Source organism: Salvelinus alpinus, chromosome 3 (genome assembly GCF_045679555.1).
Source record: "Salvelinus alpinus chromosome 3, SLU_Salpinus.1, whole genome shotgun sequence".
Taxonomy (NCBI): Eukaryota; Metazoa; Chordata; class Actinopteri; order Salmoniformes; family Salmonidae; genus Salvelinus; species Salvelinus alpinus.
This window is the reverse complement of record NC_092088.1, coordinates 107654311-107680889: the sequence shown is the minus strand read 5'-3', so window position 1 is coordinate 107680889 and position 26579 is coordinate 107654311. Positions and strand designations below refer to the sequence as shown.

Sequence of the window (26579 nt, the reverse complement as noted above, 5' to 3'; positions counted from 1 at the left end):
AAGGACTGACGTGTGTGTGTGTGTGTGTGTGTGTGTGTGTGTGTGTGTGTGTGTGTGTGTGTGTGTGTGTGTGTGTGTGTGTGTGTGTGTGTGTGTGTGTGTGTGTGTGTGTGTGTGTGTGTGTGTGTGTGTGTGTGTGTGTGTGTGTGTGTGTGTGTGTGTGTGTGTGTGTGAGAGATTCTCTATTGGGTGTAACTGGGCTAACAGCAATGCACAGAGCAGCACGTGCCAGTCCCTGGGCTGTGTCATCAGGACACAGAGGGACTAGTGTTTGTTCTCCTTCTCTACTCTTAATGGGACTGTTGTAGCTTCAGAGAGAGAGAGAGAGCCTCGGTCCAGGCCTGTAGCTTCAGAGAGAGAGAGAGCCTCGGTCCAGGCCTGTAGCTTCAGAGAGAGAGAGAGCCTCGGTCCAGGCCTGTAGCTTCAGAGAGAGAGAGAGAGCCTCGGTCCAGGCCTGTAGCTTCAGAGAGAGAGAGAGCCTCGGTCCAGGCCTGTAGCTTCAGAGAGAGAGAGAGCCTCGGTCCAGGCCTGTAGCTTCAGAGAGAGAGAGAGCCTCGGTCCAGGCCTGTAGCTTCAGAGAGAGAGAGAGAGCCTCGGTCCAGGCCTGTAGCTTCAGAGAGAGAGAGAGAGCCTCGGTCCAGGCCTGTAGCTTCAGAGAGAGAGAGAGAGCCTCGGTCCAGGCCTGTAGCTTCAGAGAGAGAGAGCCTCGGTCCAGGCCTGTAGCTTCAGAGAGAGAGAGAGAGCCTCGGTCCAGGCCTGTAGCTTCAGAGAGAGAGAGAGCCTCGGTCCAGGCCTGTAGCTTCAGAGAGAGAGAGAGAGCCTCGGTCCAGGCCTGTAGCTTCAGAGAGAGAGAGAGCCTCGGTCCAGGCCTGTAGCTTCAGAGAGAGAGAGAGAGCCTCGGTCCAGGCCTGTAGCTTCAGAGAGAGAGAGAGCCTCGGTCCAGGCCTGTAGCTTCAGAGAGAGAGAGAGCCTCGGTCCAGGCCTGTAGCTTCAGAGAGAGAGAGAGCCTCGGTCCAGGCCTGTAGCTTCAGAGAGAGAGAGAGCCTCGGTCCAGGCCTGTAGCTTCAGAGAGAGAGAGAGAGCCTCGGTCCAGGCCTGTAGCTTCAGAGAGAGAGAGAGAGCCTCGGTCCAGGCCTGTAGCTTCAGAGAGAGAGAGAGAGCCTCGGTCCAGGCCTGTAGCTTCAGAGAGAGAGAGAGAGCCTCGGTCCATGCCTGTAGCTTCAGAGAGAGAGAGAGAGAGAGAGCCTCGGTCCAGGCCTGTAGCTTCAGAGAGAGAGAGAGCCTCGGTCCAGGCCTGTAGCTTCAGAGAGAGAGAGAGAGCCTCGGTCCAGGCCTGTAGCTTCAGAGAGAGAGAGAGAGCCTCGGTCCAGGCCTGTAGCTTCAGAGAGAGAGAGAGCCTCGGTCCAGGCCTGTAGCTTCAGAGAGAGAGAGAGCCTCGGTCCAGGCCTGTAGCTTCAGAGAGAGAGAGAGAGCCTCGGTCCAGGCCTGTAGCTTCAGAGAGAGAGAGAGCCTCGGTCCAGGCCTGTAGCTTCAGAGAGAGAGAGAGCCTCGGTCCAGGCCTGTAGCTTCAGAGAGAGAGAGAGCCTCGGTCCAGGCCTGTAGCTTCAGAGAGAGAGAGAGAGAGAGCCTCGGTCCAGGCCTGTAGCTTCAGAGAGAGAGAGAGAGAGCCTCGGTCCAGGCCTGTAGCTTCAGAGAGAGAGAGAGAGAGCCTCGGTCCAGGCCTGTAGCTTCAGAGAGAGAGAGAGCCTCGGTCCAGGCCTGTAGCTTCAGAGAGAGAGAGAGCCTCGGTCCAGGCCTGTAGCTTCAGAGAGAGAGAGAGCCTCGGTCCAGGCCTGTAGCTTCAGAGAGAGAGAGAGAGCCTCGGTCCAGGCCTGTAGCTTCAGAGAGAGAGAGAGCCTCGGTCCAGGCCTGTAGCTTCAGAGAGAGAGAGAGCCTCGGTCCAGGCCTGTAGCTTCAGAGAGAGAGAGTTCCATGGAGGCGTCAGTCTTGTCTGTTTGTATCTGATTGATGTGCTGGTATTCAAATACCCGGGATAGAAGGTAAAGTTAAACAACATGAGCAGGCTAGCTGGGACAGAGCCTCGGTCCAGGCCCGGATAAACAACATGAGCAGGCTAGCGGGGACAGCCTCGGTCCAGGCCTGGATAAACAACATGAGCAGGCTAGCTGGGACAGCCTCGGTCCAGGCCTGGATAAACAACATGAGCAGGCTAGCTGGGACAGAGCCTCGGTCCAGGCCTGGATAAACAACATGAGCAGGCTAGCTGGGACAGAGCCTCGGTCCAGGCCCGGATAAACAACATGAGCAGGCTAGCTGGGACAGAGCCTCGGTCCAGGCCCGGATAAACAACATGAGCAGGCTAGCTGGGATAGAGCCTCGGTCCAGGCCCGGATAAACAACATGAGCAGGCTAGCTGGGACAGAGCCTCGGTCCAGGCCCGGATAAACAACATGAGCAGGCTAGCTGGGACAGAGCCTCGGTCCAGGCCTGGATAAACAACATGAGCAGGCTAACTGGGACAGAGCCTCGGTCCAGGCCTGGATAAACAACATGAGCAGGCTAGCTGGGACAGAGCCTCGGTCCAGGCCCGGATAAACAACATGAGCAGGCTAGCTGGGACAGAGCCTCGGTCCAGGCCCGGATAAACAACATGAGCAGGCTAGCTGGGACAGAGCCTCGGTCCAGGCCTGGATAAACAACATGAGCAGGCTAGCTGGGACAGCCTCGGTCCAGGCCTGGATAAACAACATGAGCAGGCTAGCTGGGACAGAGCCTCGGTCCAGACCTGGATAAACAACATGAGCAGGCTAGCTGGGACAGAGCCTCGGTCCAGGCCCGGATAAACAACATGAGCAGGCTAGCTGGGACAGAGCCTCGGTCCAGGACCGGATAAACAACATGAGCAGGCTAGCTGGGACAGGGCCTCGGTCCAGGCCTGAATAAACAACATGAGCAGGCTAGCTGGGACAGAGCCTCGGTCCAGGACCGGATAAACAACATGAGCAGGCTAGCTGGGACAGAGCCTCGGTCCAGGCCTGGATAAACAACCTGAGCAGGCTAGCTGGGACAGAGCCTCGGTCCAGACCTGGATAAACAACATGAGCAGGCTAGCTGGGATAGAGCCTCGGTCCAGGCCTGGATAAACAACATGAGCAGGCTAGCTGGGACAGAGCCTCGGTACAGGCCTGGATAAACAACATGAGCAGGCTAGCTGGGACAGAGCCTCGGTACAGGCCTGGATAAACAACATGAGCAGGCTAGCTGGGACAGAGCCTCGGTCCAGACCTGGATAAACAACATGAGCAGGCTAGCTGGGACAGAGCCTCGGTCCAGGCCTGGATAAACAACATGAGCAGGCTAGCTGGGACAGAGCCTCGGTCCAGGCCCGGATAAACAACATGAGCAGGCTAACTGGGACAGAGCCTCGGTCCAGGCCTGGATAAACAACATGAGCAGGCTAGCTGGGACAGAGCCTCGGTCCAGGCCCGGATAAACAACATGAGCAGGCTAGCTGGGACAGAGCCTCGGTCCAGGCCTGGATAAACAACATGAGCAGGCTAGCTGGGACAGAGCCTCGGTCCAGGCCCGGATAAACAACATGAGCAGGCTAGCTGGGACAGAGCCTCGGTCCAGACCTGGATAAACAACATGAGCAGGCTAGCTGGGACAGAGCCTCGGTCCAGACCTGGATAAACAACATGAGCAGGCTAGCTGGGACAGAGCCTCGGTCCAGGCCTGGATAAACAACATGAGCAGGCTAGCTGGGACAGAGCCTCGGTCCAGACCTGGATAAACAACATGAGCAGGCTAGCTGGGATAGAGCCTCGGTCCAGGCCTGGATAAACAACATGAGCAGGCTAGCTGGGACAGAGCCTCGGTCCAAGCCTGGATAAACAACATGAGCAGGCTAGCTGGGACAGAGCCTCGGTCCAGGCCTGGATAAACAACATGAGCAGGCTAGCTGGGACAGAGCCTCGGTCCAGACCCGGATAAACAACATGAGCAGGCTAGCTGGGACAGAGCCTCGGTCCAGGCCTGGATAAACAACATGAGCAGGCTAGCTGGGACAGAGCCTCGGTCCAGGCCCGGATAAACAACATGAGCAGGCTAGCTGGGATAGAGCCTCGGTCCAGGCCTGGATAAACAACATGAGCAGGCTAGCTGGGACAGAGCCTCGGTCCAGACCTGGATAAACAACATGAGCAGGCTAGCTGGGACAGAGCCTCGGTCCAGGCCTGGATAAACAACATGAGCAGGCTAGCTGGGACAGAGCCTCGGTCCAGACCCGGATAAACAACATGAGCAGGCTAGCTGGGACAGAGCCTCGGTCCAGACCTGGATAAACAACATGAGCAGGCTAGCTGGGACAGAGCCTCGGTCCAGGCCTGGATAAACAACATGAGCAGGCTAGCTGGGACAGAGCCTCGGTCCAGGCCCGGATAAACAACATGAGCAGGCTAGCTGGGACAGCCTCGGTCCAGGCCTGGATAAACAACATGAGCAGGCTAGCTGGGACAGAGCCTCGGTCCAGACCTGGATAAACAACATGAGCAGGCTAGCTGGGACAGAGCCTCGGTCCAGGCCCGGATAAACAACATGAGCAGGCTAGCTGGGACAGAGCCTCGGTCCAGGACCGGATAAACAACATGAGCAGGCTAGCTGGGACAGAGCCTCGGTCCAGACCCGGATAAACAACATGAGCAGGCTAGCTGGGACAGAGCCTCGGTCCAGGCCTGGATAAACAACATGAGCAGGCTAGCTGGGACAGAGCCTCGGTCCAGACCCGGATAAACAACATGAGCAGGCTAGCTGGGACAGAGCCTCGGTCCAGACCTGGATAAACAACATGAGCAGGCTAGCTGGGACAGAGCCTCGGTCCAGGCCTGGATAAACAACATGAGCAGGCTAGCTGGGACAGAGCCTCGGTCCAGGCCCGGATAAACAACATGAGCAGGCTAGCTGGGACAGAGCCTCGGTCCAGACCTGGATAAACAACATGAGCAGGCTAGCTGGGACAGAGCCTCGGTCCAAGCCTGGATAAACAACATGAGCAGGCTAGCTGGGACAGAGCCTCGGTCCAGGCCTGGATAAACAACATGAGCAGGCTAGCTGGGACAGAGCCTCGGTCCAGACCCGGATAAACAACATGAGCAGGCTAGCTGGGACAGAGCCTCGGTCCAGGCCCGGATAAACAACATGAGCAGGCTAGCTGGGACAGAGCCTCGGTCCAGGCCCGGATAAACAACATGAGCAGGCTAGCTGGGATAGAGCCTCGGTCCAGGCCTGGATAAACAACATGAGCAGGCAAGCTGGGACAGAGCCTCGGTCCAGACCTGGATAAACAACATGAGCAGGCTAGCTGGGACAGAGCCTCGGTCCAGGCCTGGATAAACAACATGAGCAGGCTAGCTGGGACAGAGCCTCGGTCCAGACCCGGATAAACAACATGAGCAGGCTAGCTGGGACAGAGCCTCGGTCCAGACCTGGATAAACAACATGAGCAGGCTAGCTGGGACAGAGCCTCGGTCCAGGCCTGGATAAACAACATGAGCAGGCTAGCTGGGACAGAGCCTCGGTCCAGGCCCGGATAAACAACATGAGCAGGCTAGCTGGGACAGAGCCTCGGTCCAGACCTGGATAAACAACATGAGCAGGCTAGCTGGGACAGAGCCTCGGTCCAGGCCTGGATAAACAACATGAGCAGGCTAGCTGGGACAGAGCCTCGGTCCAGACCTGGATAAACAACATGAGCAGGCTAGCTGGGATAGAGCCTCGGTCCAGGCCTGGATAAACAACATGAGCAGGCTAGCTGGGACAGAGCCTCGGTCCAAGCCTGGATAAACAACATGAGCAGGCTAGCTGGGACAGAGCCTCGGTCCAGGCCTGGATAAACAACATGAGCAGGCTAGCTGGGACAGAGCCTCGGTCCAGACCCGGATAAACAACATGAGCAGGCTAGCTGGGACAGAGCCTCGGTCCAGGCCTGGATAAACAACATGAGCAGGCTAGCTGGGACAGAGCCTCGGTCCAGGCCCGGATAAACAACATGAGCAGGCTAGCTGGGATAGAGCCTCGGTCCAGGCCTGGATAAACAACATGAGCAGGCTAGCTGGGACAGAGCCTCGGTCCAGGCCCGGATAAACAACATGAGCAGGCTAGCTGGGACAGAGCCTCGGTCCAGACCTGGATAAACATGAGCACGCTAGCTGGGATAGAGCCTCGGTCCAGGCCCGGATAAACAACATGAGCAGGCTAGCTGGGACAGAGCCTCGGTCCAGGCCTGGATAAACAACATGAGCAGGCTAGCTGGGACAGCCTCGGTCCAGGCCTGGATAAACAACATGAGCAGGCTAGCTGGGACAGAGCCTCGGTCCAGACCTGGATAAACAACATGAGCAGGCTAGCTGGGACAGAGCCTCGGTCCAGGCCCGGATAAACAACATGAGCAGGCTAGCTGGGACAGAGCCTCGGTCCAGGACCGGATAAACAACATGAGCAGGCTAGCTGGGACAGAGCCTCGGTCCAGACCCGGATAAACAACATGAGCAGGCTAGCTGGGACAGAGCCTCGGTCCAGGCCTGGATAAACAACATGAGCAGGCTAGCTGGGACAGAGCCTCGGTCCAGACCCGGATAAACAACATGAGCAGGCTAGCTGGGACAGAGCCTCGGTCCAGACCTGGATAAACAACATGAGCAGGCTAGCTGGGACAGAGCCTCGGTCCAGGCCTGGATAAACAACATGAGCAGGCTAGCTGGGACAGAGCCTCGGTCCAGGCCCGGATAAACAACATGAGCAGGCTAGCTGGGACAGAGCCTCGGTCCAGACCTGGATAAACAACATGAGCAGGCTAGCTGGGACAGAGCCTCGGTCCAGGCCTGGATAAACAACATGAGCAGGCTAGCTGGGACAGAGCCTCGGTCCAGACCTGGATAAACAACATGAGCAGGCTAGCTGGGATAGAGCCTCGGTCCAGGCCTGGATAAACAACATGAGCAGGCTAGCTGGGACAGAGCCTCGGTCCAAGCCTGGATAAACAACATGAGCAGGCTAGCTGGGACAGAGCCTCGGTCCAGGCCTGGATAAACAACATGAGCAGGCTAGCTGGGACAGAGCCTCGGTCCAGACCCGGATAAACAACATGAGCAGGCTAGCTGGGACAGAGCCTCGGTCCAGGCCTGGATAAACAACATGAGCAGGCTAGCTGGGACAGAGCCTCGGTCCAGGCCCGGATAAACAACATGAGCAGGCTAGCTGGGATAGAGCCTCGGTCCAGGCCTGGATAAACAACATGAGCAGGCTAGCTGGGACAGAGCCTCGGTCCAGACCCGGATAAACAACATGAGCAGGCTAGCTGGGACAGAGCCTCGGTCCAGGCCTGGATAAACAACATGAGCAGGCTAGCTGGGACAGAGCCTCGGTCCAGACCCGGATAAACAACATGAGCAGGCTAGCTGGGACAGAGCCTCGGTCCAGACCTGGATAAACAACATGAGCAGGCTAGCTGGGACAGAGCCTCGGTCCAGACCCGGATAAACAACATGAGCAGGCTAGCTGGGACAGAGCCTCGGTCCAGGCCCGGATAAACAACATGAGCAGGCTAGCTGGGACAGAGCCTCGGTCCAGGCCTGGATAAACAACCTGAGCAGGCTAGCTGGGACAGAGCCTCGGTCCAGGCCTGGATAAACAACATGATAGCTGGGATAGAGCCTCGGTCCAGACCTGGATAAACAACATGAGCAGGCTAGCTGGGACAGAGCCTCGGTCCAGACCTGGATAAACAACATGAGCAGGCTAGCTGGGACAGAGCCTCGGTCCAGGCCCGGATAAACAACATGAGCAGGCTAGCTGGGACAGAGCCTCGGTCCAGGCCCGGATAAACAACATGAGCAGGCTAGCTGGGACAGAGCCTCGGTCCAGACCTGGATAAACAACATGAGCAGGCTAGCTGGGATAGAGCCTCGGTCCAGGCCTGGATAAACAACATGAGCAGGCTAGCTGGGACAGAGCCTCGGTCCAGACCCGGATAAACAACATGAGCAGGCTAGCTTGGACAGAGCCTCGGTCCAGACCCGGATAAACAACATGAGCAGGCTAGCTGGGACAGAGCCTCGGTCCAGGACCGGATAAACAACATGAGCAGGCTAGCTGGGACAGAGCCTCGGTCCAGACCTGGATAAACAACATGAGCAGGCTAGCTGGGACAGAGCCTCGGTCCAGGCCTGGATAAACAACATGAGCAGGCTAGCTGGGACAGAGCCTCGGTCCAGGCCTGGATAAACAACATGAGCAGGCTAGCTGGGACAGAGCCTCGGTCCAGACCTGGTTAAACAACATGAGCAGGCTAGCTGGGACAGAGCCTCGGTCCAGACCTGGATAAACAACATGATAGCTGGGATAGAGCCTCGGTCCAGACCTGGATAAACAACATGAGCAGGCTAGCTGGGACAGAGCCTCGGTCCAGACCTGGATAAACAACATGAGCAGGCTAGCTGGGACAGAGCCTCGGTCCAGGCCCGGATAAACAACATGAGCAGGCTAGCTGGGATAGAGCCTCGGTCCAGACCTGGTTAAACAACATGAGCAGGCTAGCTGGGACAGAGCCTCGGTCCAAGCCTGGATAAACAACATGAGCAGGCTAGCTGGGACAGAGCCTCGGTCCAGGCCTGGATAAACAACATGAGCAGGCTAGCTGGGACAGAGCCTCGGTCCAGACCCGGATAAACAACATGAGCAGGCTAGCTGGGACAGAGCCTCGGTCCAGGCCTGGATAAACAACATGAGCAGGCTAGCTGGGACAGAGCCTCGGTCCAGGCCCGGATAAACAACATGAGCAGGCTAGCTGGGATAGAGCCTCGGTCCAGGCCTGGATAAACAACATGAGCAGGCTAGCTGGGACAGAGCCTCGGTCCAGGCCCGGATAAACAACATGAGCAGGCTAGCTGGGACAGAGCCTCGGTCCAGACCTGGATAAACATGAGCACGCTAGCTGGGATAGAGCCTCGGTCCAGGCCCGGATAAACAACATGAGCAGGCTAGCTGGGACAGAGCCTCGGTCCAGGCCTGGATAAACAACATGAGCAGGCTAGCTGGGACAGCCTCGGTCCAGGCCTGGATAAACAACATGAGCAGGCTAGCTGGGACAGAGCCTCGGTCCAGACCTGGATAAACAACATGAGCAGGCTAGCTGGGACAGAGCCTCGGTCCAGGCCCGGATAAACAACATGAGCAGGCTAGCTGGGACAGAGCCTCGGTCCAGGACCGGATAAACAACATGAGCAGGCTAGCTGGGACAGAGCCTCGGTCCAGACCCGGATAAACAACATGAGCAGGCTAGCTGGGACAGAGCCTCGGTCCAGGCCTGGATAAACAACATGAGCAGGCTAGCTGGGACAGAGCCTCGGTCCAGACCCGGATAAACAACATGAGCAGGCTAGCTGGGACAGAGCCTCGGTCCAGACCTGGATAAACAACATGAGCAGGCTAGCTGGGACAGAGCCTCGGTCCAGGCCTGGATAAACAACATGAGCAGGCTAGCTGGGACAGAGCCTCGGTCCAGGCCCGGATAAACAACATGAGCAGGCTAGCTGGGACAGAGCCTCGGTCCAGACCTGGATAAACAACATGAGCAGGCTAGCTGGGACAGAGCCTCGGTCCAGGCCTGGATAAACAACATGAGCAGGCTAGCTGGGACAGAGCCTCGGTCCAGACCTGGATAAACAACATGAGCAGGCTAGCTGGGATAGAGCCTCGGTCCAGGCCTGGATAAACAACATGAGCAGGCTAGCTGGGACAGAGCCTCGGTCCAAGCCTGGATAAACAACATGAGCAGGCTAGCTGGGACAGAGCCTCGGTCCAGGCCTGGATAAACAACATGAGCAGGCTAGCTGGGACAGAGCCTCGGTCCAGACCCGGATAAACAACATGAGCAGGCTAGCTGGGACAGAGCCTCGGTCCAGGCCTGGATAAACAACATGAGCAGGCTAGCTGGGACAGAGCCTCGGTCCAGGCCCGGATAAACAACATGAGCAGGCTAGCTGGGATAGAGCCTCGGTCCAGGCCTGGATAAACAACATGAGCAGGCTAGCTGGGACAGAGCCTCGGTCCAGACCCGGATAAACAACATGAGCAGGCTAGCTGGGACAGAGCCTCGGTCCAGGCCTGGATAAACAACATGAGCAGGCTAGCTGGGACAGAGCCTCGGTCCAGACCCGGATAAACAACATGAGCAGGCTAGCTGGGACAGAGCCTCGGTCCAGACCTGGATAAACAACATGAGCAGGCTAGCTGGGACAGAGCCTCGGTCCAGACCCGGATAAACAACATGAGCAGGCTAGCTGGGACAGAGCCTCGGTCCAGGCCCGGATAAACAACATGAGCAGGCTAGCTGGGACAGAGCCTCGGTCCAGGCCTGGATAAACAACCTGAGCAGGCTAGCTGGGACAGAGCCTCGGTCCAGGCCTGGATAAACAACATGATAGCTGGGATAGAGCCTCGGTCCAGACCTGGATAAACAACATGAGCAGGCTAGCTGGGACAGAGCCTCGGTCCAGACCTGGATAAACAACATGAGCAGGCTAGCTGGGACAGAGCCTCGGTCCAGGCCCGGATAAACAACATGAGCAGGCTAGCTGGGACAGAGCCTCGGTCCAGGCCCGGATAAACAACATGAGCAGGCTAGCTGGGACAGAGCCTCGGTCCAGACCTGGATAAACAACATGAGCAGGCTAGCTGGGATAGAGCCTCGGTCCAGGCCTGGATAAACAACATGAGCAGGCTAGCTGGGACAGAGCCTCGGTCCAGACCCGGATAAACAACATGAGCAGGCTAGCTTGGACAGAGCCTCGGTCCAGACCCGGATAAACAACATGAGCAGGCTAGCTGGGACAGAGCCTCGGTCCAGGACCGGATAAACAACATGAGCAGGCTAGCTGGGACAGAGCCTCGGTCCAGACCTGGATAAACAACATGAGCAGGCTAGCTGGGACAGAGCCTCGGTCCAGGCCTGGATAAACAACATGAGCAGGCTAGCTGGGACAGAGCCTCGGTCCAGGCCTGGATAAACAACATGAGCAGGCTAGCTGGGACAGAGCCTCGGTCCAGACCTGGTTAAACAACATGAGCAGGCTAGCTGGGACAGAGCCTCGGTCCAGACCTGGATAAACAACATGATAGCTGGGATAGAGCCTCGGTCCAGACCTGGATAAACAACATGAGCAGGCTAGCTGGGACAGAGCCTCGGTCCAGACCTGGATAAACAACATGAGCAGGCTAGCTGGGACAGAGCCTCGGTCCAGGCCCGGATAAACAACATGAGCAGGCTAGCTGGGACAGAGCCTCGGTCCAGGCCCGGATAAACAACATGAGCAGGCTAGCTGGGACAGAGCCTCGGTCCAGACCTGGATAAACAACATGAGCAGGCTAGCTGGGATAGAGCCTCGGTCCAGGCCTGGATAAACAACATGAGCAGGCTAGCTGGGACAGAGCCTCGGTCCAGACCCGGATAAACAACATGAGCAGGCTAGCTGGGACAGAGCCTCGGTCCAGACCCGGATAAACAACATGAGCAGGCTAGCTGGGACAGAGCCTCGGTCCAGGACCGGATAAACAACATGAGCAGGCTAGCTGGGACAGAGCCTCGGTCCAGACCTGGATAAACAACATGAGCAGGCTAGCTGGGACAGAGCCTCGGTCCAGGCCTGGATAAACAACATGAGCAGGCTAGCTGGGACAGAGCCTCGGTCCAGGCCTGGATAAACAACATGAGCAGGCTAGCTGGGACAGAGCCTCGGTCCAGACCTGGGTAAACAACATGAGCAGGCTAGCTGGGACAGAGCCTCGGTCCAGACCTGGATAAACAACATGAGCAGGCTAGCTGGGACAGAGCCTCGGTCCAGGCCTGGATAAACAACATGAGCAGGCTAGCTGGGACAGAGCCTCGGTCCAGACCTGGTTAAACAACATGAGCAGGCTAGCTGGGACAGAGCCTCGGTCCAGGCCCGGATAAACAACATGAGCAGGCTAGCTGGGACAGAGCCTCGGTCCAGACCTGGTTAAACAACATGAGCAGGCTAGCTGGGACAGAGCCTCGGTCCAGGACCGGATAAACAACATGAGCAGGCTAGCTGGGACAGAGCCTCGGTCCAGACCTGGATAAACAACATGAGCAGGCTAGCTGGGACAGAGCCTCGGTCCAGGCCCGGATAAACAACATGAGCAGGCTAGCTGGGACAGAGCCTCGGTCCAGGACCGGATAAACAACATGAGCAGGCTAGCTGGGACAGAGCCTCGGTCCAGGCCCGGATAAACAACATGAGCAGGCTAGCTGGGACAGAGCCTCGGTCCAGGCCTGGATAAACAACATGAGCAGGCTAGCTGGGACAGAGCCTCGGTCCAGGCCTGGATAAACAACATGAGCAGGCTAGCTGGGACAGAGCCTCGGTCCAGGCCTGGATAAACAACATGAGCAGGCTAGCTGGGACAGAGCCTCGGTCCAGGCCTGGATAAACAACATGAGCAGGCTAGCTGGGACAGAGCCTCGGTCCAGGCCTGGATAAACAACATGAGCAGGCTAGCTGGGACAGAGCCTCGGTCCAGGCCTGGATAAACAACATGAGCAGGCTAGCTGGGACAGAGCCTCGGTCCAGACCTGGTTAAACAACATGAGCAGGCTAGCTGGGACAGAGCCTCGGTCCAGACCTGGATAAACAACATGAGCAGGCTAGCTGGGACAGAGCCTCGGTCCAGGCCTGGATAAACAACATGAGCAGGCTAGCTGGGACAGAGCCTCGGTCCAGACCTGGTTAAACAACATGAGCAGGCTAGCTGGGACAGAGCCTCGGTCCAGGCCCGGATAAACAACATGAGCAGGCTAGCTGGGACAGAGCCTCGGTCCAGGCCCGGATAAACAACATGAGCAGGCTAGCTGGGACAGAGCCTCGGTCCAGACCTGGTTAAACAACATGAGCAGGCTAGCTGGGACAGAGCCTCGGTCCAGGACCGGATAAACAACATGAGCAGGCTAGCTGGGACAGAGCCTCGGTCCAGACCTGGATAAACAACATGAGCAGGCTAGCTGGGACAGAGCCTCGGTCCAGGCCCGGATAAACAACATCAGCAGGCTAGCTGGGACAGAGCCTCGGTCCAGGACCGGATAAACAACATGAGCAGGCTAGCTGGGACAGAGCCTCGGTCCAGGCCCGGATAAACAACATGAGCAGGCTAGCTGGGACAGAGCCTCGGTCCAGGCCTGGATAAACAACATGAGCAGGCTAGCTGGGACAGAGCCTCGGTCCAGGCCCGGATAAACAACATGAGCAGGCTAGCTGGGACAGAGCCTCGGTCCAGGCCTGGATAAACAACATGAGCAGGCTAGCTGGGACAGCGCCTCGGTCCAGACCTGGTTAAACAACATGAGCAGGCTAGCTGGGACAGAGCCTCGGTCCAGGCCCGGATAAACAACATGAGCAGGCTAGCTGGGACAGAGCCTCGGTCCAGACCTGGTTAAACAACATGAGCAGGCTAGCTGGGACAGAGCCTCGGTCCAGGACCGGATAAACAACATGAGCAGGCTAGCTGGGACAGAGCCTCGGTCCAGACCTGGATAAACAACATGAGCAGGCTAGCTGGGACAGAGCCTCGGTCCAGGCCCGGATAAACAACATGAGCAGGCTAGCTGGGACAGAGCCTCGGTCCAGGACCGGATAAACAACATGAGCAGGCTAGCTGGGACAGAGCCTCGGTCCAGGCCCGGATAAACAACATGAGCAGGCTAGCTGGGACAGAGCCTCGGTCCAGGCCTGGATAAACAACATGAGCAGGCTAGCTGGGACAGAGCCTCGGTCCAGGCCTGGATAAACAACATGAGCAGGCTAGCTGGGACAGAGCCTCGGTCCAGGCCCGGATAAACAACATGAGCAGGCTAGCTGGGACAGAGCCTCGGTCCAGGCCCGGATAAACAACATGAGCAGGCTAGCTGGGACAGAGCCTCGGTCCAGGCCCGGATAAACAACATGAGCAGGCTAGCTGGGACAGAGCCTCGGTCCAGGCCCGGATAAACAACATGAGCAGGCTAGCTGGGACAGAGCCCCGGTCCAGGCCTGGATAAACAACATGAGCAGGCTAGCTGGGACAGAGCCTCGGTCCAGGCCTGGATAAACAACATGAGCAGGCTAGCTGGGACAGAGCCTCGGTCCAGGCCTGGATAAACAACATGAGCAGGCTAGCTGGGACAGAGCCTCGGTCCAGACCTGGATAAACAACATGAGCAGGCTAGCTGGGACAGAGCCTCGGTACAGGCCTGGATAAACAACATGAGCAGGCTAGCTGGGACAGAGCCTCGGTCCAGGCCCGGTAAACAACATGAGCACTGTTGGAATCATTATATTAAGAAGCAAAGTGAAAACAGCATTGTTGTCGTCAACAGTGTTACCTGGAGGAACGTCCAATGTGCTGCATTGACCAGGCAGACTGAACGTTAGGGTCACGTGGTTGAGGAACGTCCAATGTGCTGCATTGACCAGGCAGACTGAACGTTAGGGTCACGTGGTTGAGGAACGTCCAATGTGCTGCATTGACCAGGCAGACTGAACGTTAGGGTCACGTGGTTGAGGAACGTCCAATGTGCTGCATTGACCAGGCAGACTGAACGTTAGGGTCACGTGGTTGAGGAACGTCCAATGTGCTGCATTGACCAGGCAGACTGAACGTTAGGGTCACGTGGTTGAGGAACGTCCAATGTGCTGCATTGACCAGGCAGACTGAACGTTAGGGTCACGTGGTTGAGGAACGTCCAATGTGCTGCATTGACCAGGCAGACTGAACGTTAGGGTCACGTGGTTGAGGAACGTCCAATGTGCTGCATTGACCAGGCAGACTGAACGTTAGGGTCACGTGGTTGAGGAACGTCTAATGTGCTGCATTGACCAGGCAGACTGAACGTTAGGGTCACGTGGTTGAGGAACGTCCAATGTGCTGCATTGACCAGGCAGACTGAACGTTAGGGTCACGTGGTTGAGGAACGTCTAATGTGCTGCATTGACCAGGCAGACTGAACGTTAGGGTCACGTGGTTGAGGAACGTCTAATGTGCTGCATTGACCAGGCAGACTGAACGTTAGGGTCACGTGGTTGAGGAACGTCTAATGTGCTGCATTGACCAGGCAGACTGAACGTTAGGGTCACGTGGTTGAGGAACGTCCAATGTGCTGCATTGACCAGGCAGACTGAACGTTAGGGTCACGTGGTTGAGGAACGTCTAATGTGCTGCATTGACCAGGCAGACTGAACGTTAGGGTCACGTGGTTGAGGAACGTCTAATGTGCTGCATTGACCAGGCAGACTGAACGTTAGGGTCACGTGGTTGAGGAACGTCTAATGTGCTGCATTGACCAGGCAGACTGAACGTTAGGGTCACGTGGTTGAGGAACGTCCAATGTGCTGCATTGACCAGGCAGACTGAACGTTAGGGTCACGTGGTTGAGGAACGTCCAATGTGCTGCATTGACCAGGCAGACTGAACGTTAGGGTCACGTGGTTGAGGAACGTCCAATGTGCTGCATTGACCAGGCAGACTGAACGTTAGGGTCACGTGGTTGAGGAACGTCTAATGTGCTGCATTGACCAGGCAGACTGAACGTTAGGGTCACGTGGTTGAGGAACGTCCAATGTGCTGCATTGACCAGGCAGACTGAACGTTAGGGTCACGTGGTTGAGGAACGTCTAATGTGCTGCATTGACCAGGCAGACTGAACGTTAGGGTCACGTGGTTGAGGAACGTCTAATGTGCTGCATTGACCAGGCAGACTGAACGTTAGGGTCACGTGGTTGAGGAACGTCTAATGTGCTGCATTGACCAGGCAGACTGAACGTTAGGGTCACGTGGTTGAGGAACGTCCAATGTGCTGCATTGACCAGGCAGACTGAACGTTAGAGTCACGTGGTTGAGGAACGTCTAATGTGCTGCATTGACCAGGCAGACTGAACGTTAGGGTCACGTGGTTGAGGAACGTCTAATGTGCTGCATTGACCAGGCAGACTGAACGTTAGGGTCACGTGGTTGAGGAACGTCTAATGTGCTGCATTGACCAGGCAGACTGAACGTTAGGGTCACGTGGTTGAGGAACGTCTAATGTGCTGCATTGACCAGGCAGACTGAACGTTAGGGTCACGTGGTTGAGGAACGTCCAATGTGCTCCTTGAGTGACAGGGGGCGGGGCTAGGTCTGAGCGGAAGGCGTCACCGAGAGAGAGAGGACTCCAGTAGCGGAGTAAACTATAAACATGGACGTTACACACTGCTATCACATTTTAACAAACCAAACATTCAAATACCCGGTATAGAAGGTAAAGTTAAAAACCCAAACCAGGCCGTGTATCAATACCGGTATTTCTCTATAACAGTATACCGCCCAGCCCTACTCAGATCATTCATAGATTCACCTATTCATCGGTTTTTAATGGTGTTTGCTAGTCTTTTATCTTTTTGGTGTTTTGTGTGATGTTGTCAAGCTGTGCTGTACACACAACCACTAACGTTCCCTTCATGATGGTCCACATCCTGTCTGTTCCTCAGTTCTGTTATGGAAAAGGTTCTGCGTTGTTAGAAGCTGTTTGAAAACACTATGATAAACACTGCCAATAGATTCTAGGAAATTTGTTTTACACAAACAAACACTTCCTCAGTATGTTACTGTATTTTGTCGGAGCACAATAACAAACAATCCCTCAGTATGTTACTGTATTTTGTCGCAGCACAATAACAAACAATCCCTCAGTATGTTACTGTATTTTGTCGCAGCACAATAACAAACAATCCCTCAGTATGTTACTGTATTTTGTCGCAGCACAATAACAAACAATCCCTCAGTATGTTACTGTATTTTGTCAGAGCACAATAACACAAACCCTTCCTCAGTATGTTACTGTATTTTGTCAGAGCACAATAACAAACACTCCCTCAGTATGTTACTGTATTTTGTCAGAGCACAATAACACAAACACTTCCTCAGTATGTTACTGTATTTTGTCAGAGCACAGTAAGATACTGGAGCCATGATGTCATGAGGAGGGGGGTTTAGAGGACAGTGTTATCCCAGTGGTGACCTAACTCTGTGTGTGTGTGTGTGTGTGTGTGTGTGTGTGTGTGTGTGTGTGTGTGTAGGGCCAGGGGGCGATCACAGAGAAGCTGAGGAGCTTCAGCATGCACGACCTGACTCAGATTCCCCTCGACGACGCAGCAGCCAATCAGATCTATACAGCCCATGCCGGCAACCCTGCCGTGAGCAGGAGGGCGCTCGCCGCAAACTCGACAGACAGAACAGGTAGGACATGTTCCCCACACCACACCACACCACACCACAACACACCACACCACACCACAACACACACACACACACAGGTCCTTAAATGAACCCGTCACCTAGTACCTTCCACTGGTCTGTTAATCATTGATCTGAAGGGGGAGCCATTTATACCACAGTAAGACTCTGTTCTCCACCTTCCTCAAACATCCTCTATAGCTGTGTTGAGTAACATGGTTAACCCTCCCTGTTCACTATGAGTCCTGGTCTAAAGCAGTGTCCTCTATAGGATGTAGGGTGCCTATGAGCCCTGGTCTAAAGCAGTGTCCTCTATAGGATGTAGGGTGCCTATGAGCCCTGGTCTAAAGCAGTGTCCTCTATAGGATGTAGGGTGTCTATGAGCCCTGGTCTAAAGCAGTGTCCTCTATAGGATGTAGGGTGCCTATGAGCCCTGGTCTAAAGCAGTGTCCTCTATAGGATGTAGGGTGCCTATGAGCCCTGGTCTAAAGCAGTGTCCTCTATAGGATGTAGGGTGCCTATGAGCCCTGGTCTAAAGCAGTGTCCTCTATAGGATGTAGGGTGTCTATGAGCCCTGGTCTAAAGCAGTGTCCTCTATAGGATGTAGGGTGTCTATGAGCCCTGGTCTAAAGCAGTGTCCTCTGTAGGATGTAGGGTGTCTATGAGCCCTGGTCTAAAGCAGTGTCCTCTATAGGATGTAGGGTGTCTATGAGCCCTGGTCTAAAGCAGTGCAGTACAGGGAGGGGTTGGTTCTGTTCTCAGGTTCTGGGCTGGACTGCTCTGGGCTGGGCTTCTCTGGGCTGGACTGCTCTGGGCTGGGCTGGACTAGCTCTGGGCTGGACTGCTCTGGGCTGGACTAGCTCAGCCGTGACCAGTCAGAGGTGTGCTAGAAGACAGATAAATCCCAGATATTAAAGATTGTATTAATGGATATAGATCATTGGTGGGATGAATGGAATGGGCTCCTCACCTTTGTCGTACTGATGATCTCTGATGTGGTGAATTAGATGGTTTGTCTCAACCAGCTGTCAACCAATAGGGCTCAATAGCTTCATCTGATACATATCAGTTTGCCTTGGACTGTGTGAAGGCTAGCGTTAAAAAACACACTTCTCAGGTTGCAGAACGTGTTTAAATCCTCAAACAAGTATGAACAGCGTTGTAGATGTAATAGTGGCTCCAGATCCCAAGGATCTTTCTAGAATGCAGAGCAGATGTGACTAGCCAGAGGAACAAAGGAGAGGAGGACTAGAGGCTGTTACTATGTTACTGCTGCCCCCTGGTGGAGCCTGGTAGAATGGCAGCTGTCAAGACTCACAACACAGAACAGCCCCAGTCAGTTAGTAGTGGTGTAAATCTCACCACCATTGATTGGACTCTGGATCAGTGGAAACGTGTTCTCTGTAGTGATTAATCATTTTTCACCATCTGGCAGTCCGATGAACTAATCTGGGTTTGGTGGATGCCATTACAACGCTACCTGCCCCAATGCATAGTGCCAACTGTAAAGTTTGGTGGGGGAGGAATAATGGTCTGGGGCTGTTTTTCATGGTTCAGGCCTCTTAGTTCCAGTGAAGGGAAATCTTAACGCTACAGCATACAAATGACATTCTAGATGATTCTGTGCTTCCAACTTTGTGGCAACAGTTTGGGGAAGGCCCTTTCCTGTTTCAGCATGACAATGCCCCCGTGCACAAAGTGAGGTCCAATCAGAAATGGCTTGTGGAGATCAGTGTGGAAGAACTTGACTGTCCTGCACAGTGTCCACGTACTTGAGGTCATGTAGTGTATGTTATAGCAATCTGTCAGGGGATGACACCGTTGGTCGTTGTGGAATTCAGCCCCAGTGATTGGTTGTTGTGGCCTCAGCTGTGGAATTCAGCCCCAGTGATTGGTCGTTGTGGCCTCAGCTGTGGAATTCAGCCCCAGTGATTGGCCGTTGTGGCCTCAGCTGTGGAATTCAGCCCCAGTGATTGGCCGTTGTGGCCTCAGCTGTGGAATTCAGCCCCAGTGATTGGCCGTTGTGGCCTCAGCTGTGGAATTCAGCCCCAGTGATTGGCCGTTGTGGCCTCAGCTGTGGAATTCAGCCCCAGTGATTGGCCGTTGTGGCCTCAGCTGTGGAATTCAGCCCCAGTGATTGGTCGTTGTGGCCTCAGCTGTGGAATTCAGCCCCAGTGATTGGTCGTTGTGGCCTCAGCTGTGGAATTCAGCCCCAGTGATTGGTCGTTGTGGCCTCAGCTGTGGAATTCAGCCCCAGTGATTGGTCGTTGTCCCCAGGCAGCCTCTCTCTCTCCAACACACCAGTCAGAATGTCAGTCCCCCTCGGACTCAGCACTACCATGAGGACCTAGGAGTCGGGTCAGAACACCAAGTTAACCTGCTTCTGGGTTAGTTCTACATATCAGTTAGACAAAGTACATGTCTCTCCAGAGTACTATGTCTAACTGATATGGAGACATGTCTAACTGATATGGACGTGTCTCCCCAGAGTACTATGTCTAACTGATATGGACATGTCTCCCCAGAGTACAATGTCTAACTGATATGGACGTGTCTCCCCAGAGTACTATGTCTAACTGATATGGACGTGTCTCCCCAGAGTACAATGTCTAACTGATATGGACATGTCTCCCCAGAGTACTATGTCTAACTGATATGGACGTGTCTCCCCAGAGTACTATGTCTAACTGATATGGACGTGTCTCCCCAGAGTACTATGTCTAACTGATATGGACGTGTCTCCCCAGAGTACTATGCCTATGAGCAGGAGGACAGGACAGATGAGGAGGGGGAGCAACTTTTCTCAGAGGACGAGGCTGTCACCCAGAGAGGTCTGAGGAGGTCCCAGAGTGTCAAGATTGTGCGCTCTAAAGCCCGCAAAGATGTAAGTCTGAATATAACACACTGTAAAGATGTAGGTCTGAATATAACACGCTGTAAAGATGTAGGTCTGAATATAACACGCTGTAAAGATGTAGGTCTGAATATAACACGCTGTAAAGATGTACGTCTGAATATAACACGCTGTAAAGATGTAGGTCTGAATATAACACGCTGTAAAGATGTAGGTCTGAATATAACACACTGTAAAGGTGTAGGTCTGAATATAACACGCTGTAAAGGTGTACGTCTGAATATAACACGCTGTAAAGGTGTAGGTCTGAATATAACACGCTGTAAAGATGTAGGTCTGAATATAACACACTGTAAAGGTGTAGGTCTGAATATAACACACTGTAAAGGTGTAGGTCTGAATATAACACGCTGTAAAGATGTAGGTCTGAATAATATAACACGCTGTAAAGATGTACGTCTGAATATAACACGCTGTAAAGATGTAGGTCTGAATATAACACGCTGTAAAGATGTAGGTCTGAATATAACACGCTGTAAAGATGTAGGTCTGAATATAACACACTCTGAAGCCTGTAAAGATGTAGGTCTGAATATAACACGCTGTAAAGATGTAGGTCTGAATATAACACGCTGTAAAGATGTACGTCTGAATATAACACGCTGTAAAGATGTAGGTCTGAATATAACACGCTGTAAAGATGTAGGTCTGAATATAACACGCTGTAAAGATGTAGGTCTGAATATAACACACTGTAAAGATGTAGGTCTGAATATAACACACTGTAAAGGTGTAGGTCTGAATATAACACGCTGTAAAGATGTAGGTCTGAATATAACACGCTGTAAAGATGTAGGTCTGAATATAACACGCTGTAAAGATGTAGGTCTGAATATAACACACTGTAAAGGTGTAGGTCTGAATATAACACGCTGTAAAGGTGTACGTCTGAATATAACACGCTGTAAAGATGTAGGTCTGAATATAACACACTGTAAAGGTGTAGGTCTGAATATAACACACTGTAAAGGTGTAGGTCTGAATATAACACACTCTGAAGCCTGTAAAGATGTAGGTCTGAATATAACACGCTGTAAAGATGTAGGTCTGAATATAACACGCTGTCAAGATGTAGGTCTGAATATAACACACTGTAAAGATGTACGTCTGAATATAACACACTCTGCGGCTGCTCTCCTCTGGTTTGGATATGTTAAATACTAGCTCACTAATGCAGTGGTCACCAACCGGTTGATCACCAAACATTTGTGTAGAAACGCCAACAGTAGGTATATCGAGAAAGAAAAAATATTTCAATTTATTCTCAACTGTGCCTCAGAAGTGCTACACCAACTGGTTGTTATCAAAGCTCAAGTTCTGAAATATAATATGGTCCGAGAATAACAATATTGACAGGCCAGGCATATAGCCACTATGCTGTGATAATGTATTAGACCAGGCATATAGCCACTATGCTGTGGTAATGTATTAGACCAGGCATATAGCCACTATGCTGTGATAATGTATTAGACCAGGCATATAGCCACTATGCTGTGATAATGTATTAGACCAGGCATATAGCCACTATGCTGTGATAATGTATTAGACCAGGCATATAGCCACTATGCTGTGGTAATGTATTAGACCAGGCATATAGCCACTATGCTGTGATAATGTATTAGACCAGGCATATAGCCACTATGCTGTGATAATGTATTAGACCAGGCATATAGCCAGTATGCTGTGATAATGTATTAGACCAGGTATATAGCCACTATGCTGTGATAATGTATTAGACCAGGTATATAGCCACTATGCTGTGATAATGTATCAGACCAGGCATCTAGCCACTATGCTCTGATAATGTATTAGACCAGGCATATAGCCACTATGCTGTGGTAATGTATCAGACCAGGCATATAGCTGTGATAATGTATTAGACCAGGCATATAGCTGTGATAATGTATTAGACCAGGCATATAGCTGTGATAATGTATTAGACCAGGTATATAGCCACTATGCTGTGATAATGTATTAGACCAGGCATATAGCCACTATGCTGTGATAATGTATTAGACCAGGCATATAGCCACTATGCTGCGATAATGTATTAGACCAGGCATATAGCCACTATGCTGCGATAATGTATAAGACCAGGCATATAGCCACTATGCTGTGATAATGTATAAGACCAGGCATATATCCACTATGCTGTGATAATGTATCAGACCAGGCATATATCCACTATGCTGTGATAATGTATCAGACCAGGCATATAGCCACTATGCTGTGATAATGTATTAGACCAGGCATATAGCCACTATGCTGTGATAATGTATCAGACCAGGCATATAGCCACTATGCTGTGATAATGTATTAGACCAGGCATATAGCCACTATGCTGTGATAATGTATTAGACCAGGCATATAGCCACTATGCTGTGATAATGTATTAGACCAGGCATATAGCCACTATGCTGTGATAATGTATTAGACCGGGTATATAGCCACTATGCTGTGATAATGTATAAGACCAGGCATATATCCACTATGCTGTGATAATGTATCAGACCAGGCATATAGCCACTATGCTGTGATAATGTATAAGACCAGGCATATATCCACTATGCTGTGATAATGTATCAGACCAGGTATATAGCCACTATGCTGTGATAATGTATTAGACCTGCTGCTCAAACCACATTCCTACAGAACTGTTTTTTGGGCTTAATGTGACAATTAAAATCTCTGCTTGATCTGAGGGGAAGGCTGGTGACCACCTCTACAGTCTATACATGGGTCTGTTCTGAGGGGAAGGCTGGTGACCACCTCTACAGTCTATACATGGGTCTGATCTGAGGGGAAGGCTGGTGACCACCTCTACAGTCTATACATGGGTCTGATCTGAGGGGAAGGCTGGTGACCACCTCTACAGTCTATACATGGGTCTGTTCTGAGGGGAAGGCTGGTGACCACCTCTACAGTCTATACATGGGTCTGTTCTGAGGGGAAGGCTGGTGACCACCTCTACAGTCTATACATGGGTCTGTTCTGAGGGGAAGGCTGGTGACCACCTCTACAGTCTATACATGGGTCTGTTCTGAGGGGAAGGCTGGTGACCACCTCTACAGTCTATACATGGGTCTGTTCTGAGGGGAAGGCTGGTGACCACCTCTACAGTCTATACATGGGTCTGTTCTGAGGGGAAGGCTGGTGACCACCTCTACAGTCTATACATGGGTCTGTTCTGAGGGGAAGGCTGGTGACCACCTCTACAGTCTATACATGGGTCTGTTCTGAGGGGAAGGCTGGTGACCACCTCTACAGTCTATACATGGGTCTGTTCTGAGGGGAAGGCTGGTGACCACCTCTACAGTCTATACATGGGTCTGTTCTGAGGGGAAGGCTGGTGACCACCTCTACAGTCTATACATGGGTCTGTTCTGAGGGGAAGGCTGGTGACCACCTCTACAGTCTATACATGGGTCTGTTCTGAGGGGAAGGCTGGTGACCACCTCTACAGTCTATACATGGGTCTGTTCTGAGGGGAAGGCTGGTGACCACCTCTACAGTCTATACATGGGTCTGTTCTGAGGGGAAGGCTGGTGACCACCTCTACAGTCTATACATGGGTCTGATCTGAGGGGAAGGCTGGTGACCACCTCTACAGTCTATACATGGGTCTGATCTGAGGGGAAGGCTGGTGACCACCTCTACAGTCTATACATGGGTCTGTTCTGAGGGGAAGGCTGGTGACCACCTCTACAGTCTATACATGGGTCTGTTCTGAGGGGAAGGCTGGTGACCACCTCTACAGTCTTTTAAAGGGTCTGTTCTGTTTCAGGAGGCTGTAATGCTTATTGTATATTAACTGGGTCAGAGTTATACCAGTCTGATGATGATGATGATGATGAATACATCGTTGTTCTAATCTATTCTGTCCAACAGGCCCGTTATGGATCTCTGAAGATCAAAGGGAAGCGGAGGCCGGTCCTGACCGCTGCTACCTACAGTGCAATGTAATGAACGCTCCAGGAGAAGAGACTGCTGATTACCGTGGATGGGTGTTCCCTTCTGCAGTGCACTACTGTTGGCCAGGGCCCACAATGCACTACTGTTGACCAGAGCACCGTGGGGCCAAAGTAGTGCACTGTGGGCCCTGGCCAACAGTAGTGCACTGTGGGCCCTGGCCAACAGTAGTGCACTAGAAAGGGAATAGGCTTTTTTGGGACGGACCAGGAACTCAGCCAACAATTCAGGAAGGACTACTGACGTCTCCAACATCCATATCAGTGACTAGCTCCTGACGTTCTAGGACATCCATACTATGGAGAACGATGCTGAGGAACGGTTCTCCCAGGTGTGTTTTTAAACTGTCCTGGGGTCTGTTCTATTCATGCTGGGCGCATCGGCCTTTTTTTTAATGAACCACCAACTCACTATATTTATTACATTTATTCTGACTGTGTGTTTAAACGCGTCGCACAGCGGCAGCTGTATAGAAAACATCTGAAGGTTTCCTGTCTTTTAGTTAGAAGGGTTTTTGTTGCATCTTATTTTCTGGAATAGTCGTTTTTAGGTGCGGATGTGGACTTTTTAGTATCTTGGCTTTTTGTTGAGGGGGTTTATATAATTAATTTAGCTTCATTTTGTCATTATATGCTGCCTTGTATTTTGAGTTTAGCCTATTAAATAGTAGAATACATTATAATTATAATAGTGATCAATCTGGCACACTTGAAAAGATTGTTACAAAGTAACAGCTGACCAAAGTGTCCCTTATTCCTTCAGGAGGAACAGACCAATGATGAGAGGGAACAGAGAATCCTGTTATTGGCTTGTGTCCCAAATGGCATCATTCCCTGTACAGTGCACTACCCTATGGGCCCTGGTCTACAGTAGTGCACTACCCTATGGGCCCTGGTCTAAAGTAGTGCACTACCCTATGGGCCCTGGTCTAAAGTAGTGCACTACCCCTATGGGCCCTGGTCTAAAGTAGTGCACTACCCTATGGGCCCTGGTCTAAAGTAGTGCACTACCCTATGGGCCCTGGTCTAAAGTAGTGCACTACCCCTATGGGCCCTGGTCTAAAGTAGTGCACTACCCCTATGGGCCCTGGTCTAAAGTAGTGCACTATGGGCCCTGGTCTAAAGTAGTGCACTACCCTATGGGCCCTGGTCTAAAGTAGTGCACTACCCTATGGGCCCTGGTCTATAGTAGTGCACTACCCTATGGGCTCTGGTCTAAAGTAGTGTACTATGGGCCCTGGTCTAAAGTAGTGCACTACCCTATGGGCCCTGGTCTAAAGTAGTGCACTACCCTATGGGCCCTGGTCTATAGTAGTGCACTACCCTATGGGCCCTGGTCTATAGTAGTGCACTACCCTATGGGCCCTGGTCTAAAGTAGTGCACTACCCATATGGGCCCTGGTCTATAGTAGTGCACTACCCATATGGGCCCTGGTCTATAGTAGTGTACTACCCTATGGGGCCCTGGTCTAAAGTAGTGCACTACCCATATGGGCCCTGGTCTATAGTAGTGTACTACCCTATGGGCCCTGGTCTAAAGTAGTGCACTACCCTATGGGCCCTGGTCTAAAGTAGTGCACTACCCTATGGGCCCTGGTCTAAAGTAGTGCACTACCCTATGGGCCCTGGTCTAAAGTAGTGCACTACCCCTATGGGCCCTGGTCTAAAGTAGTGCACTATGGGCCCTGGTCTAAAGTAGTGCACTATGGGCCCTGGTCTAAAGTAGTACACTATGGGCCCTGGTCTAAAGTAGTGCACTATGGGCCCTGGTCTAAAGTAGTGCACTATGGGCCCTGGTCTGAAGTAGTGCACTACGTAGGGAATAGGGTGCCATTTGGGAAGCAAACACAATGTTGAAGTATGTTTGTATTGACCGTAACTGTCCAGTTTGAATGACTGCATTTCCTGTTTAGATTTTTGGAACAAAAGCTTTTTTTTTCATAACCAATGTTTTTGCACACTCTCTTCCAAAACGATGTCCTTTTGTAAATGCTTTGATCTCATCAGTTTTAGAATGTGTCCCGCTGCACCCTGGGATGCTTTTAACCACGTGATGAAACCTATTTAATACCAAAGCTTTATCTACTAAACCAGTGACTTGGGGCTGATTCCTGTGGGAATGTATCATAGGGGTGTTGTAAATAAATTTATAAATTCAAAAATGTCTGTTTGCAGAGTAATTCAACTTTGATCATGTGGTTTTCAATAAAACAATGGCAACCGTTTGGGGGTGTGAGGTGGGGGTTCGTTACTACGCCGATAAATGACTATATCCATCCGAACCTTTGCCACCAAGGACATTTCCCCTCCCCACCTCAATGGACCCCCCCCCAAATATAATATTTATATATTATTATTTATATTTTTATTGTGCGTGAATA

At 52.5% G+C, this 26579-nt stretch overlaps 1 protein-coding gene across 1 annotated transcript in view; it reads left to right on the top strand.

Annotated features, from left to right (window-relative positions):
* The window catches only part of reep3b (receptor accessory protein 3b), a 51466-nt gene extending 25106 nt beyond the window's left edge, over positions 1 to 26360 (top strand). Inside the window, exons 6-8 of the mRNA XM_071394747.1 lie at positions 17160 to 17319; positions 20064 to 20200; positions 24119 to 26360. Of these exons, the coding sequence (XP_071250848.1) occupies positions 17160 to 17319; positions 20064 to 20200; positions 24119 to 24193 (372 nt within the window). The 3' untranslated portion in view covers positions 24194 to 26360. The remainder of the gene's footprint in view (positions 1 to 17159; positions 17320 to 20063; positions 20201 to 24118) is intronic.
* Positions 26361 to 26579: the final 219 nt, after the last annotated feature.